Raw genomic sequence first — 18,079 nt, 5'->3', positions numbered from 1 at the left:
GAGGAATACGACAACTGTAGCCAAATTCCTTGACACGTCTGTGTGTGGTGGCTCTTGATGCCTTGACCCCAGCCTCAGTCCATTCCTTGTGAAGTTCACCCAAATTCTTGAATCGATTTTGCTGGACAATCATAAGGCTGCGGTTCTCTCGGTTGGTTGTGCATCTTTTTCTTCCACACTTTTTCCTTCCACTCAACTTTCTGTTAACATGCTTGGGTACAGCACTCTGTGAACAGCCAGCTTCTTTGGCAATGAATGTTTGTGGCTTACCCTCCTTGTGAAGGGTGTCAATGATTGTCTTCTGGACAACTGTCAGATCAGCAGTCTTCCCCATGATTGTGTAGCCTAGTGAACCAAACTGAGAGACCATTTTGAAGGCTCAGGAAAACTTTGCAGGTGTTTTGAGTTGATTAGCTGATTGGCATGTCACCATATTCTAATTTGTTGAGATAGTGAATTGGTGGGTTTTTGTTAAATGTGAGCCAAAATCATCACAATTAAAAGAACCAAAGACTTAAACTACTTCAGTCTGTGTGCATTGAATTTATTTAATACACGAGTTTCACAATTTGAGTTGAATTACTGAAATAAATGAACTTTTCCACGACATTCTAATTTATTGAGATGCACCTGTATTGAATGATGTTGCCATGGCGAGGTGATACATTTATGATGAAGAATGAGAAAAAGGAAGTGCTCATATCTTCGGCATGCATTGTGTGATTTAGATCAAAATTGAGATTTGTATTTGATATTGGGGGCTGATCACATGGATGTGACTATTGTGGGGCATGGTCATAGTGCCACCAACTGGCAGCAGGAAGTGTGGCACTTTTTACAGACTTTGGAATAGCACTCTCATTTTTACCTGAATTGCTTCAAACTTTTTTAGAATAATGTCAGGACAATGCTGATGTGAAAATGGTAAGGATTTATTTATATTTTTTGTAATGTTGCCATGGCAACACATTGAATGTTATTATTCCTTTCTTTATATATTAGGTGTGTTTTGAGGCACTTGGAATGCTTAAATTTACATGACATTTGGCACACACATCAGAGTTGTTAACCATTAGGGCTGGGCAAAAGTTCACATAGGGGGTCATGGGGGGCTCTGTTTTGCCCCCTTAAAATATGCATTTTGGGGATGATCTGTAGCACACCTTTTTTCAGCTACAGTCTCCAAACTCTATACATTTATAGATCTCATCAAGCCGAACAACTTCGCGCTGACAGTCTTAAGCTCCGCCCAACAGGAATTAGGCCAGGAAGTGGGTATATCTTGGTCATGCTTGGTCTGATCAGCTTCAAATTGTGCATGGTTACCAATGGGCCATTCCTGATTACACCAACATGGCAATTAAGAGTCATAGTTATAGCGCCACCTATATTGAAATAGTTATGCTGCACTTTGAAGTAGAGTTTATATGGATATGTCTTTAGGGTCTATCTGGGGTACCAGAGAGTTTATGTAATTTGTCTGAAAAGTCACCAAACCCTACAAATTAAGGTGCAATATTAATCTGAATACGGCCTGTTGATATGTCATTAAGAGGTTGCTATGGCAATGAATGATGGCATGCCAAATAGGAAGTGGTAATAACTATGTGCTTATTAGGATGATGGGTCTCAAACTTTAAGCAGTTACTCAATAGCCACTCCTGATTACACCCATTTGGCTTTCATGAAAAAATGCTTATAGCGTCACCTATATTGGAAAAGGTGTTCTGCACTTTGATCCACTAGTAGAAGTTTTGTCCGATTTGCTTTAAAGTTGCCTACACAAATGCCAAATAGTCTACTATTTTGTAAAGGCATACTTGATCTGTTAAACTGGATTTCCACGACATACATGCTTTGAGAAATGGTCCACAAACTTGTATGTTGAAGCCATTCCTGGTCACACACAGTGATTTCAATGAGGTACAGTTATAAAATGATTGACATTTCATTTGGTCATTTATTTTCTCTAGCTTCATTAATACATTAAGAAATAACTGATACGGTGCAAGTGATTTAAATGCTGAGTTGTGAACATAAAATAAATTTGAATGAATTAAATGTTCAATAAATTGTTTTCATGAAAAAAGTGTACATTTCTTTAACCTTTAATGCGCCACCTATATTGAAAAAGTTATGCTGAAATAGTTAGTACCTACTAAATATTGAGTATTAAAGTGATTTAACTCTATAGCTGTAAACACACTTTAACTGTTAAATGTACACATCTACAGTGATTAGTTCTACAGTACTTTACATATATACTGCAATTTTAATATAATGTCTGAGCTGAAATTTAAAATATACGGCAAAAACAATTAAAATGTATGGCACAATCAACTACTGTAATTATTATAATTAGTAATTATATAATTGCTGTAGAGTAAATATAGTGTATTTTAATATTCTGTATGCAATTAAATATCATAATTTATTTTACAGTAACAATATACTGTAAATCATTATACAGTATGTGGTAAATTGTTGTAAGTTTTACATAAATTTTACTGTAGTTTGAAATACAGAACCCTAGTATATACAGTGGTGTGAAAAAGTGTTTGCCCCCTTCCTGATTTCTTATTTTTTTTGCATGTTTGTCACACTTAAATGTTTCAGATCATCAAACAAGTTTAAATATTAGTCAAAGATAACACAAGTAAACACAAAATGCAGTTTTTAAATGAAGGTTGTTATTATTAAGGGAAAACAAAATCCAAACCTACGTGGCCCTGTGTGAAAAAGTGATTGCCCCCTAAACCTAATAACTGGTTGGGCCACCCTTAGCAGCAACAACTGCAATCAAGCGTTTGCGATAACTTGCAATGAGTCTTTTACAGCCCTGTGGAGGAATTTTGGCCCACTCATCTTTGCAGAATTGTTGTAATTCAGCCACATTGGAGGGTTTTTGAGCATGAACTGCCTTTTTAAGGTCATGCCACAGCATCTCAATAGGATTCAGGTCAGGACTTTGACTAGGCCACTCCAAAGTCTTCATTTTGTTTTTCTTCAGCCATTCAGAGGTGGACTTGCTGGTGTGTTTTGGATCATTGTTCTGCTGCAGAACCCAAGTTCGCTTCAGCTTGAAGTCACAAACAGATGGCTGGACATTCTCCTTCAGGATTTTTTGGTAGACAGCAGAATTCATGGTTCTATTTATCACAACAAGTCTTCCAGGTCCTGAAGCAGCAAAACAGCTCCAGACCATCACATTACCACCACCATATTTTACTGTTGGTATGATGTTCTTTTTCTGAAATGCGGTGTTACTTTTACGCCAGATGTAATGGGACACACACCTTCCAAAAAGTTCAACTTTTGTCTCATCAGTCCACAGAGTATTTTCCCAAAAGTCATGGGGATCATCAAGATGTTTTCTGGCAAAAATGAGACGAGCCTTAATGTTCATTTTACTCAGCAGTGGTTTTCGTCTTGGAACTCTGCCATGCAGGCCATTTTTGCCCAGTCTCTTTCTTATGGTGGAGTCATGAACACTGACCTTAACTGAGGCAAGTGAGGCCTGCAGTTCTTTGGATGTTGTTGTGGGGTCTTTTGTGACCTCTTGGATGAGTCGTCGCTGCGCTCTTGGGGTAATTTTGGTCGGCCGGCCACTCCTGGGAAGGTTTACCACTGTTCCATGTTTTCACCATTTGTGGATAATGGCACTCACTGTGGTTCTCTGGAGTCCCAAAGCTTTAGAAATGTCTTTATAACCTTTTCCAGACTGATAGATCTCAATTACTTTCTTTCTCATTTGTTCCTGAATTTCTTTGGATCTCGGCATGATGTCTAGCTTTTGAAGATCTTTTGGTCTACTTCACTTTGTCAGGCAGGTCCTATTTAAGTGATTTCTTGATTGAGAACAGGTGTGGCAGTAATCAGGCCTGGGTGTGGCTAGAGAAATTGAACTCAGGTGTGATAAACCACAGTTATGTTTTAACAGGTGGGGCACACACTTTTTCACACAGGGCCATGTAGGTTTGGATTTTGTTTTCCCTTAATAATAACAACCTTCATTTAAAAATTGCATTTTGTGTTTACTTGTGTTATCTTTGACTAATATTTAAACTTGTTTGATGATCTGAAACATTTAAGTGTGACAAACATGCAATAAAATAAGAAATCAGGAAGGGGGCAAACACTTTTTCACACTACTGTATATACTCATCTGTCTACACAATCAATATTAGTACCACAATTTAAAACCGAGACATATGTTTGCCAGTTTGCCCTAGCTACAATTTGCGAGGGCCCTATGTCCCCCTGTGACAGTGGGACCCCTCGTTATTATTCATTTCAAGATTTTCTGTACGTTTGGGGTATTTAACATGCGTGAAAACTCTTGAAAGTTTGCACACACATCAGAGTCGTCGGCCATTAGGGCTTGGCAAAGTTGCTTGGGCATGCAGGGGGGCTCTGTAGTGCTACCTAGAAGATAGGCATGTTTGGGGGGGGCTCTGTAGCACATCCCTTTAGAGCTACCATCACCAAACTTTGTACAACTTATGCGCTGACAGTCATAAGCTCCGCCCAACAGGATGTTTTGTATTGTTTGAAAAATGCATGCTCTGGATTTTGAAATACTCCTCCTAGGGATTTCATGTTACAGGTACCAAATGTGGGCGACATCATGCCAAGACATTGATGATGCTAAATTATGAACTGATTTTTTATGTATCGAACAGTGTTGCCATAGCGACACAATAAATAAACATAAAAAAATGGGAAAAAGGAAGTGTCTCATATCTTCTGCATGCATCCTGTGATTTACATCACATTGATGTAGCTATTGTTGGCCACGGTCATAGTGCCACCAACTGGAGGAAGGACGTGTGACACGTTTAACAGACTTTGAAATATCACTCTTTGTTTTACCTGAATTGCTTCAATTTTTTTAGAATAATGTAAAGACAATGTCATATTTAAAATTCTGAAGGGATTTTTGATAGCTTACTCATTGTTGCCATGGCAATGCATTAAATGTCATTATTCCTTTTTATGTATATTCACATGTTTTTGAGGTACTTGGCATGCTTGAATTTTCATTATATTTTGCACACACTTCAGAGTTGTCAGCCATTAGGCCTGGGCAAAAGTTAACACAAGAGCGTGGCTGGGGAGCTCTGTAGTGCCACCTTTTGACAAAAGTGGTGGGGTCAGTTTCTTCTATGCTCACCAAACTTGCTACATATATTGTTCTCATCAAGCCGGACAACTTTCAGAACTACAGTCATTAGCTCTACTCAACAGGAAATCAGCTATTTAGGATTGTATGTGCATTTTTTGAAAATTGCAGGCCCTGAACTTTTGAATACTCCTCCTAGGGGATTAATGTGACTGGCACCAAACTTAGGCAATATTGTGCCAAGACGATGCTGTGAACAGATTTTTAAATTTTTTGAACAGTGTTACCATGGCGAGACAATAAATTAAGGGCAAAAATGTGAAAAAGGAAATTCCTTATAACTTCTATGTTCATTGTATGATTTTGATGAAAATTCAGCTGTATGTTTTGTTATGGGGGCTGATCACATTTATGTGGCTATTATGGGTCACAGTCATAGCCCCACCAGCTGGAACCAGGAAGTAAGGCAATTTTATCAGTCTTTGAATTAGCCCTCTTGTGTTTACATGAATTTCTTCAAAATTATTTAGAATAATGTCAAGACACTGCTGGTGTAAAATTGTAAAGGGATATTTGATATCTTAAATAGTGTTGCAATGGCAACACATTAATTGTTATTATTCCTTTCTTCCTATATTTGGGTGTAAACTTAAATGGTTGTAACTCATAAAAGCTTTTTAAAGAATACACTTGGCAGTTCATTGTGCAAGTGAAAACAGTTTTTACAGTAAATGAAAAAGTTATAGAAATGTAAATTTATTGTAATGAAAATGTACTGCACAAACTTTTAATTTTTTTATATAAATAAAACATACTAAAAATATCAACTGAAATATAATTTTTTTTTTTTTTTTTTTTTTTTTAAATCAAAGCAGCATGTCTAATCTAGTTCTGTTCTAAATTTTAGGTCAATATATAAAAATGACCTTTTAGTGGGAAATTTCAGATGCAGTACCAGAAATGTCCAATAGAGGACAGCCGAGCGCCATTGATGAATGATTCCCAAAGCGCCACATCTGCACAATAGACCTTTTTTGATGCCACGTTTCCACCTTATTTATCAGCGTAAATCTCGCAATTCTATTTTATATTATACATTTTTTAATATTGAGCGTAAATTTATAACATCGTACTTATTGTTATTTTACCCTGGAATTAGTTTTAAAAAGCAAATTACCACAGCTGCGGGGGGGCTCGACAGGGCTTTCACTCGGGAAGCATTTTTATAGCGTCACAGCAGCAGCTCAATACAGAAATATACTGTAATTTCTATGTTACTAAGGTGAGTATTTATTTTAATGAAGACCATAACTTATAAAATGGTTATCAGTAGTGGGTCATTGATAAGTATTACAAACTTGATATTCATGAAATCTTATTTACTTGAGGAGGAGGACCACATTTGCATCTAAAAGGTAAACAACTGAGCACTTTGTTCTTATCCACCTCCACAATCAGTCTGTATCATCCATTGTTGAACACGAATGAAATAAGTTCTGAATGTACTGACATCACGGTCTGTCACGTGCATGTGTTTATTAGTTGCTAAGTATTAGTATTAGTTTATTAGTTGCAAAGTAAAACTTTGAAATGCTGTCTTTTTTTTCCTTCTTCTTCTTTTTTTTTTTTTTTTTGTTTTTTTGTTGTTTTTTTTTTTTGAAAAGTGAAAGAAAACTTGGCTGTGATTGGGTATTGCTGAAGCCAAGATTATGTTACTGTTTACAAACAAACGCTCCACCCCGCGCCTTCTGGGTTCTTTTGTTGCCCAGAAAAGAACTGCTGTCTATGGGCGCTTCACTCAAATTGCGCTGAAACTGCCCAAAAAGTGCTATTTGTGGGATTGGAACACCCTGTTTTCCACAGATTATTAGAGAGTGGTGCTTCTTTAAATTTCCAACAGATCGTTGCATCAGGAAAAATACAACATTTTACATAAATGATAATATTTCATGGATTACCGTCATTGTTATTGCGTCTGCTCTGTTAGACACAATTGACCCGCAGCAGCTGTTGGTTGATGGCAACTTTTTTTACGAAGAAATTACGTAAACTCTGATTGCAAACGTCTGTTTTTAATTTCCAACGTGCTGTCACTTTGACAGATATGAGATCAAATATGATCTAACAATGATCTTATCTGATCAAGATCATCATATACGAAAGAAGGGAGGACAGTGCATGGACTACTGTTTGTGAAAGGATAAGTGAATAAAAATAATGTCATATAGCGAAAATTATGTCTTTGCATTTATTTTGAATGCAGTAAATAATATTGTTCAATCGAAAACAGCTGTTATTAAGTTTTTATTTAGATCATACTGAAGTAAGAATATTATTATTTATTGTATGTGGGTTAATAATTTAAGCAGTAAAGATACATATTGCATTTCTAGTGGTAGTATTTATTTTTATATATCACATTTCTTAGGCTTTAGAAGCGTGTTAAACATGTGAGGATGTGTATTCACCAACCTGTTACATGTGCGACATAATCATAAAACTTGTTTTGCTGAAATTTCAGAAAAGAACCCACATAATTTCTTCTCTGTAAACCATAGATAAACCATTTATAATAACTTTTATTAACATTAAAAGACATTATTACATTCTGTGAAGCTTAAAAGATTATTAAAACTGCAGCGCTGCCTATTTCCACCATTGAAATCTGCTGGTCTAAAGAACCCAGAAGCGCAGTTTCCTGCGGTTTGTCATCAGAGTAATTTCATCTACGGACCTGTTCTGTGTTTAATAGTACATGTCTCATATTTTCAGGCTCATAAGTTGTAGTTTACTGTAGTTTTAAATGATAAACCATACTTCTGATTAAGATCTATAATTAACATATTTTAAATTGGTTTAAATTGTTAAATCTCCTGGAATTTCTTTTTTTCTTTTCATTTGTTTTTCAGATGTGCTCTAATTCATACAGAATAAAGACATACTACTAATATATACATATTCTGTGCATTGTGTACTTTTTTGTGTCAAATCACATAAATTTTATCCACCAACAGTGCACGGACACTTCAACTGAGTGCCAGCGGCACAGCAAAATAGACTCGGAGCCGAAACCCCCGCTGCACTGCAGCTCACACTACGCTCTGACGCATGTCGTGCTGACACTTCCTATGTGAATGCTCTAATCTGTTATTATGGACGACGAAAAAAATATGCTCAGCTCACGCAGCGATCACGCTTGTGATGTGAAACGGTCATTACACTATATCACACTATAAGATAGTTATGCTGGTAGCACATCGTGATAGGTATTATCTGGCTGACAAGATGTGCTACCTAGGATTTTAACACCTTGAATGCTGTTGTAATATATACGGACAGTTTCTCCTGTGTCTCAACATGTGCTGCCCAAGTTTAGGCTTTGCATATCACTGTTTTTACTGCTGGTAGCATATCCTGAGCAGGAAGCACAGACTGTCAGAACCCCGGCGTACCACCACTTCTCAGAGTTTCCCAGTACGATGTAATTAAGTTATTTAATGTAAGTCAGTGATTCGATGAGGCCAGCCAATCACTTTTATCTGATCTTCCAAATGATTTTGATAAAATCGTTGTGGTAAACATCCGAGCCCTCTCTGCGCAAAACTCAGCGGTGAGTTTAACAACACTCAACACGTGCAAAAACAGCATCAGCGGTCATCAAGCTAACCATGGTCCAGTTCCGGACCGGAGCACGCATGTTTAAGCTTGTATAGTTCAGTTACACTCTTTTCCAAAACATGAAGCAGCAACTTTTAGGTGAGCGCATTTTATCTGGTCTTATTCAATCAAATGCATTTATGCAAATTGTTTTTTCTGCTGAGTGCAGTCAAAACTACAGACTTAAAAAATGTCAAAGCTGTTACAGGAGTGATGTCAGCTCATATGCACAACCTTTTTTCACAAAAGATATATCGATGATGAAAACCGAAGCTTCAAAGAAAATACACAAGAATATTTGCATTTTATTCTCAATTCTTTTCTGCAGTGCTCGTAAAAAGACTATGTGAAGTGTCACTGAACTTGCCTATGCATACGTCCTGACAGTGTTTAATTGTATACAGGTGTGTCAGCATTCACAATCCTAAACATCATCAAATCAATTTGTTCATCGTTTCTTATGATTATTTATTATCTGCACAAGTATATGGCTATTGTGTGCAAATTCATGTGTGTAGTTCAAGAAAAGGCTAATTGTCCCCTCATTGAATGGGAGGATAATAAAAATAATAATAAAAAAAGGAAAAACGGACATGATCTTTTTTCAGTTTTAGGCTACATTATTTTGTGAAAAAAGAGAGTTCTACATTAGATTGCCATTGTTCTCTTATATGGGTTGATATGGTCAAAGATAGACTTAAGCAGGTCTAAATATTCTTCCTCAGATTTCATAAGCAATAACCCTACATTGTATGTTTTTATTTTCAAAGTTAATCAAAACCTATTTGTTAGTTGAGGGTGTGATGTTTGTTCTTCAGCCAGATCTTAAGAAGGAATTTATAGACTCAAATGTTAATAAAATGTAATAACATACTATTTTAATGTAAATAAATGCATAATATTAACAGTTTAATTTTTGTGTTAGGTAAGATAAATACACCCCCCACCCCCTCAAGGAGAGTACCTGCACTTTTTTCTTCCACTTCAAGCACTGAGAACAATAATACAAAAAGATCAGATATATGAAAGCTTTTTCTACTCCTCCTTGGGGATTCATGAGACTATCACCACATTATGCCAAGACATTGTAGATGCTAAATTGCGAATGGATTTTTGATATATTGAATGGTGTTGCCATGGCGAGGCATTAAATTAATATCGAAAAATGGGAAACAGGAAGTGTCTCACATTTTCTGTGTGCAATGTGTGTTTTAGATCAAAATTGAGATATATGCCTAGTCTTGAGGGCTAATCACATGGATGTGACTATTTTGGGCCACCGACATAGCGCCACCATCTGGCAGCCGGAATTGTGGCTCTTACAACAGACTTTATAATTGTCATCTTATATTTACCCAAATTGCTTCAAAATTGTTTAGAATAAGGTCAAATTCCAAATGCATGTGTCCACCTTGCATTGTTTTCCGAAAGCCACCAGATGGAAATGGACCCATAGTGCTTGGGCCCGTCATCGCTGCTTGCAGCTATATTTTTATTTATTATTATAAGTAGTATTAAGGAAAAACATTAAGGGTGGAGACAGGAAACAGGACGGGGAAAACTGGGTCAAAAGGTGAATTAGAATCCAGGTCCTCCGCATGGAAAAAGTACATCCACACTGTCTTAACACAATAAGCCATTGCAGTAACACTGAAGGAAAAGTTTGTCTTTAATTTATTTGTTTCCACCAGACTATTTCAGTGCAAATAGCCGCAATGTGTGGCAGGCATTTACACCTAGTACAAATAGTCACTCCGTGATAATAATAATAATAATAATAATAACAATGTTATATTATTGATATTATTCAAGTTTTTAATGCTCTCCATCATTAATACGCTGATATGCAAGCGTAAAGAGCACAGGCAAAATCATCATAACAGAATTGAGAGAGGGATCCCTTCTAGACACGACCCTCCCAGCATGTCAGTCCTCTCTGCGCTGATTTATGGGCAAGAAAAGTGAATTGTGGGTAAGAATGAGTGACCAAGGGTGCTTCTCAAACAGAAGGCTGCAGCCTATAGGCTAGTAAGGCTGTCCTTCCTAGACCAGTCCTTTGGATGCTGTAGGCTAGACGACGACTCAGCTTTCAGCACTAGAATGAGACTGTCTAGTGCTCATGGCAAACCATAAGCTTAGAACCATGTGATATTTTACTTTGTTTAGAAAACCCATATACCTCAGAAAACTAAAAATATGTCCTTAATCCTTTAATAATTTTAGCCAAATGTTTTATTCACAAAGCTAAAGTCAGTCAAAAAGGCCTTTATATAATACATTTTGACTGATATTAGACAACACTGATATTAGAATTCATATTTAAACCCTTTCAAATACGAAAAATGGAACCCTAGACTTTTTAGTAAAAACTTTGAAAGCTTTTCAAATTCATGAAATTGCCGTTTTATAAATTGTATTTAGTTATTTTTTTGTGCTTTGTATCTTCTAATTTGTTGTACTGTCTAAACTACTGGCATTTTTTTCAACATATTGTCACTGTTGCAAATGCGAAAAAAAACCTTGAGGAGAGAGAAAAAGCAAGCTGCGTCATAAAGGTTTCCGCCTCCGCGGTCACTCGACTCGTTTTCCGCCCTTTTTTAAAATTTGAGACATGTGCAAAGGATGGTGCGTGATTAAAGGCCACGAAGGATACACCCGATGCATCCTCCAAAATATGGAGGCTGCGAAACGAGGCTTCATTTCAAGTGTCCTCACAATTGAGACAACCTTCGACGGTGCTTGATGACGTGGCAGCCGAGATATTCAGCCTAACGAGGCTGCAGCCTTCCGATTGAGAAGCATCCTTCAAATGTAGGGAACGAGATGTACTACAAAATGGCCGACACCCAAAATAGTGCACTTTATAGTGGATAGGGGGGGATTTCGCACACAGCGGCTGAGACTCTTAAACCGGAAGGAAGCAGTTTTTGTTTAAATACTAACCTCTTAAGGAAAATGGCGGAAGTCGTGGAGCTGCAGAAACTGAAGGTAAGAAACAGAGTAAAATAAAGTGTTTTAGTTTTTATTTAGTGTTTGTATCTGTTAGTATTAAGGAACTGTCCTGAGTTGTCCAGTTGTATTATGATGATCCAGTATTAGTGGATTCGCCTTTTAAATGTTCATCCAGCACTTCTGTATATCATATCCTAGTGAGTGCCTACTTAGACATAATTTCTTTACTATTATGGTCTCAAAAATCATGAGCTGCCTGCCTGGGGTTGCCAACAGTCCCGTATAATTCGGAATCGTCAAGTATTTAAAGGAACATTACGTTCCTTATAAAAAGTATACGGAACGCCGTTTGTCCGTCCCGCATTTCAGCGTCTCACACCCAAACTGCTGAGAATGTTTCACAAACCGAGAGAAATGGACCTGAAACACATTTCGCGTGAGATATCGCTTGTAAAACGTTACACTGACGCAAGACTCGACAGAAATGGCCGGAGAAAAGATCGGTGACAATCAGCGCACGTTTTCTGTGATGTTTTCAGTCAGAAGCAGGCTAATTTTCTCACACATACAGCATTCGATTGAACGATAATTGTTTCTCACCATTGTGATAAAAAAACAAAAAAACTAAACACCAATAATTCATGACATGATATTACATTGCATATCAGAGCTCGTTGTGGAAGAGAGACTCAGCTAAATGAAGAAAAATTACAGCACATTTAGTAGCCTACAAAAGTACAGTACAAGTTTAGTTAAAACGCGTAGTGATTTTCTTATATTTCCCTTGTGATAAACAATATTTGCTGACAAACAACGACACTGTAATCCAAGGAGGAATACACTCTTTCATGTTAAGCCTTTTCTCTCACACAAAAATTCTAAATATCCTGAAAGGCCAAAGTATTTTTTGTGATATATTATTTTTTAACATATTTTATACTGTCTATAAACTGATGAGCCAAATTTTAAACGGAATGCCAGTTCACTGAGCTTTAAAAACATAAGGCTTGAGCGTAATTATTGGGAAGAAAACTCTTAGCATAAAAATATTAACTTTCTCCATGCAGCTTTGTTCTTTCGTCCGCCCGCCCCCCCCCCCAAAAGTAAAGATTGATAGAAACCAGCTAAAAAGACTTTGTAGAAACTTGGTTCTTCCTGGTTGTTGTATTAAAGCGGTTTTCATTTTGAGCGTATTTAGGGGCCGTTCACACCAAACGCGTTGTCCCCGCTGTTTTTCAGTTGTTTTCCTATGTAAACAAGCTCTAGGACTAAGTGGACATCTGTAACCGTTGCGCAGTGTCTCACGCCAGAGACCCAATGGAAAAAGTCCCGTATTTGGCTAGTAGAAAGTTGGCAACCCAATGCCTGCCAAGACAGCATTTTAGCCCACCATAGTCTCGAAATCTAGTGAGCTGTACGTTTTGCCATCATAGCTGTAATCAGCAGCATTTTTGGAATGCACCTAATTCCACAAAATGATGTCTAGCAAGACCATCTCATTAGGTTTTGAGACATGGCCTACATCTGATCATGAGCTTTATTTTTAACTAGATTATTAGGATTATGCGGAGGCCCATATGTTCTTCTAAGGATTATTATTATTTTCAAGGTTTTTGGTACTTTTGGGGTAATTAACATGCGTGAAAACTCATGTTTGCGGGGGGTTCTGTAGTGCCCCCTTGAAAATGGCATATCATTTTCACCTACAGTCATCAAAATTGGTACATGTATAGTTCTCATAAAGCTGAACTTTCATACTCGGTCATTAGCTGTGCCCAACAGGATGTCGGCCATTTTGAATTTTCTGAAAATCGCAGGCTCTGTACTTTTAAATACTTCTCCTAGCGGATTCATATGACTGGCACCAAATTTATGCAACATCATGCCAAGACATTGTAGATGCTAAATCGCAAACAGATTTTTGATATTTTGAACAGTGTCGTCATGGCGAAGCAATGAATTTATGGTGAAAAATGGAAAACAGGAAGTGCCTTATCTTCTGTGTGCGTTGTGTGATTTTGATGAAAATTCAGCTGTATGTTTGGTAATGGGGGCTGATCACATTTATGCGGCTATAGTGGGTCACAGTCATAGCGGCGCCAACTGGCAGCAGGAAGTATGGCACTTTTAACAGACTTTGAAATAGCCCTCTTGTGTTTACATGAATTGCTTAAATTGTTTAGAATACTGTCAAATGCCAAATGTATGTGTCCACCTGGCATTGTTTTCCGAAAGCCACCAGGTGGAAATGGACCCATGGTGCTTGGGGCCCATCACCTTTGCTTGCAGCTATATTTATTATTTTTTCATGTATTATGATAGTTGAGTTTACTCAATCTGCATATGCTTATTTGTTTTAGTTTGTTGTTTAATGCTGAAATTTCTTAAGACGAAGTAATGGAGAACTGTTTTTAGTTAGAAAGGCGGAATGTCACAGACATGTATGTTCTGTTAACTTCGTAGACTGACAAATTTGTGATAAATGTTAAGTCAGGCTCTGTATTGTCATTATACAGTCAGGCTCTGTATTGTCATTATACAGAGACAGTGAGATCAGTTTCTAAACTCATTAATGCATATTATGTGTTCTCATCAGTTGGCTGAGCTGAAGCAGGAATGTGCTGCTCGAGGGCTTGATGCTAAAGGAAATAAAGCTGACCTGATCGCCCGGCTGCAGGCTTACCTGGAAGAGCATGGTATGTGTCTGTCTTTTAAATTTAATGTTTCTACCTGTATTGCTGTGGGTTGGAGGTATCAGGCTTTCTTTTAATATTTTAATCACAATAGATATCCGATAGTAATAAAGAATAACAATGTCTGATGCAACAATGACTTGATGCGCACACACAAACAGATGGTAAACTGTTAAATAAGCATGATAGATTTGCATATCATATAACGTTAAGATATTGCACCAATAATTAAGGATGAAATGTCATGTGCAGGCAGATAAGATACATGTTTAAATCAAGCAGTATCATCAATTAAAAAACTGTCTATTAGTACAGTGTAAAGTGGGGCTGAGAATCGATAAAGATTTCCCGATTCTGATTCGATATCGATTAATATGGGTAGATTTCAGTTATAATGTCCCTTTTTCTTACATATGAAATAAATTCTCTCCCAGCTAATTCTGTGAATTATACAGAGGACCTTCTAACTAGTTACAATATGAAAATATTAATTTTTACTAACTTTATAAGTTTTTCATAATTTGTCACATTTTAGCTTTTTAAAAATGAACAAATCAATGTATTTAATCAATAAATATAATATTATATTAAATTATATTGTTTAATTTTTGTTTAATTGCATAATTTGTACTATTTACAGGTATTTACATTGATTTGTTGAAAATGTGCTAAAAACCGGCACTGTCTCTATAAGGGAATACTGCGTTTATGTAAACAGCGTCTTTATGCGCATGTTAACGAGAGAGACTCGAATGGCTTTATCTCATCTGTGCTATGCCTGATTAGAATTAAATGTTTCTTTTTTGTTTATGATCAACAGCTGACTGTAAAGAACAGAAAGGGTATTAAAAGAGACATTATTCAGTGACAAAAGGTTTGCGTGTATCTCGTCTTTGGACACACATTAAACGGAACAACTTTTAAGGCCAAAGTATACTTCAGGTGTGCACGTTACGGATCCCTCTGCGCACAGTATATGTGACGCAAATTACATCATCAACACAGCCACGTGGCTTGACCGCTCGCCACCTACATTTCGAACGCGTTCCTATTCGTTCGTGGTCAGTAAAGTATGCTCAAAGGCGACGCATTCGACCGGGCGCGAGGCGATCTGGAACGCGCCAAAACGAAGTATACCTGGGCCTTTACTCTCAACACACAGTGAAAGGATCTCGCTGCTGAGTACTCCACCACTATTTTACACAATTCATTCACTGGTAAGTGAAATCTAAACATTTATAAACCAGTTGCCAAATATAAATTTTTTGTCGCATATTTTGCGAAATTTGGTTGCAAATGTGAGAAATGTCCTCTCATTGTAGTGGAGGGTTGCGCATAGTGTAAAAGATCAATCTTGGGATTTATGAATCAGTATGGAGAATGTTCAAATGAAGATCGTGATGCATCGGAAAATGTATATTTTTAACCACCCCTAGTGTAAATGTGGTTGTGGTATGTGGTAACCAAATTCCTTATTCATTTTGGGATAGGGAGAGAGGTGCAAGGTGGCTAAAAGGAGGCGCCTCCGTTTATCAAGCTCTTTTACAAGAATCCAGTCGGATTTTCATGCAGGACTGTTTGCGGCACACACTGCAAAATATAAAAATGCTTATATTTTCGCAATTTTCACGTGTCATTGACCAATCACAGGTGACTAATCAACTGGTTCCTTTCTGAACAGTCTGAAATCGCTCCTTATTCCCTGTAGCATTCACTAAAAACTATAAAGAGAATGACTGAATTGTTCTCAGCCAATGCTGCCAAACTATCACATTTATTTTAAGCTATGTTCTATTCGTTCTATTATATTAGGCTAACATAGTATAGCTTGTCGTAATTTGGGAAGAAGGCAACAACAATGAACTTTTGTCAAATGGATGCAAACAGTTTTGAATAATGACACAAAGCCGAACTCGGCAGCATCCATCCATCCATCTGTCCGTTTTGTTATGTAGGATCACGGGGTGAACTCTGCAGCATAAACTTTCTTTATTTCAAAGTGTGCTTGCTTTCTTTCCTTTCAATCTTGCATGCTCTGTGTCTGTTTCGATAAGGTTCGTGTAATATGAGACGGTCACATTGGGTATTAATGTAGTAATGATAATCCATTCTTAAATTCCATAACTGATGTAACGATGCATTTTCACACCCCTACTGTTAATTACACAGGGGATCTTCTAACTAGGTACATTAAGAAAATATAAATTTTATTAATAATATTTTATTTGTTTTATCATTCTGGTCACATTTTAGCTTTTTAAAAATTAATAAATCCATGTATTCAATCAATAGATATATTATATTGCATATATTTTTGTTACATGTTTGTTTAATTGCATAATATGTGCTATTCACAGGTATTTACATTGATTTGAACGCGTGCAAAAACCGTTACTTCACGAGCATCTGCAAATGAGCGCATGTTAAAGGGTTAGTTCACCCAAAAATTAACATTCTCTCATTATATACTCACCCTCATGCCATCCCAGGTGTGTATGACTTTTTCTTCATCAGAACACATTTGAAGAAAAATATCTTAGCTCAGTAGGTCCTGAAAATGCAAGTGGATGGTGATCCAACCGTTGAAGCTCCAAAAAGAATAGACAGTCAGCATAAATGTCATACGACTCAACTGGTTAAATTAATGTCTTCTAAAGTGAAACGATCACTTGTGCTGCAAATAAGATCAATTTTTAAGTACTTTTTAAACTATAAATCGTCATTTCCTATCGTTTGGCTTTAGAACTCATCTCTATTTTATATAGCACTTGTGAAAACCATGCTTCCCACTGAGAGCGAGAACCCCTAATTGTGACCACGAGGAGGTTACTCCATGTGACTCTACCCTCCCTAGCAACCAGGCCAATTTGGTTGCTTAGGAGACCTGGCTGGAGTCACTTGGCGCGCTCTGAATTCGAACTCGCGACTCCAGGTGTGGTAGTCAGCATCAATACTCACTGAGCTACCCAGGCCCCCTGTATAGCAATTTTAAACATTTACGTTATCCAAAGTGCTTCACAGTTTTTGTGGAACAACAGTAAAAAGGAAGAAAATGACAGGACATCAGAGACATACCTTTACAACACACTTGAGAATTTCTTCTCACTTAAATATTCATTCATTACTCAGACTTAAAAGCTAATTAAAAAAAAATAAAACTTCAACTTTGATTTTAAAATCTCAGTTGAAGGGGAGGACTGGATTTGAATAGGGAGATCATTCCATAACTTGGGGGCAACCACAGAAAAGGATCGATCACCTTGAGAAATCCAAGAAAAGGCTTTATTTTAGAAATAACTCTAAGATGATAGTAGCTGCTTTTAACTATATAATTTATCTGCTTATTTAAAGTAAGAGCTGAATCAAGTATTACACCAAGATTGCTCACATTGTCCTTTACACTAATCGCTAGTGGTGCAAGTGTATGGGCTAATGCCTCTTTAGATGGATTTAGATGGGCCAAAAATAACTTCTGATTTATTGTCGTTTAGCCAAAGTTATTAGATAGCCAACTCATAACATTCTTCAAACAATTCATGAGTGACGTTAGAGAATGACTGTCTCCCGTTTCTAGTTGGAAGTAAAGCTGTGTGTCGTCGGCATACAAATTATACTAAATTCCATGATGTCGGCAGATAGATCCTAGAGGGCGCAC

The 18,079-nt window shown here is 37.0% G+C and overlaps 1 protein-coding gene across 6 annotated transcripts in view; it reads left to right on the top strand.

Moving 5' to 3' along the window:
* Positions 1-11,455: 11,455 nt before the first annotated feature.
* Positions 11,456-18,079, top strand: part of LOC127425977 (SAP domain-containing ribonucleoprotein-like) — an 89,939-nt gene continuing 83,315 nt past the window's right edge. The window contains exons 1-2 of one of the 6 annotated variants that reach the window (XM_051672375.1): positions 11,456-11,767; positions 14,328-14,427. In XM_051672375.1, coding sequence (XP_051528335.1) covers positions 11,735-11,767; positions 14,328-14,427 — 133 coding nt within the window. In that variant the 5' untranslated portion in view covers positions 11,456-11,734. The remainder of the gene's footprint in view (positions 11,768-14,327; positions 14,428-18,079) is intronic. The other 5 variants (XM_051672374.1, XM_051672373.1, XM_051672380.1 and 2 more) reach the window with 5 other exon arrangements.

This window comes from Myxocyprinus asiaticus, chromosome 35 (assembly GCF_019703515.2).
Source record: "Myxocyprinus asiaticus isolate MX2 ecotype Aquarium Trade chromosome 35, UBuf_Myxa_2, whole genome shotgun sequence".
NCBI lineage: Eukaryota > Metazoa > Chordata > Actinopteri > Cypriniformes > Catostomidae > Myxocyprinus > Myxocyprinus asiaticus.
This window is presented reverse-complemented; position numbering and strand designations above follow the sequence as displayed.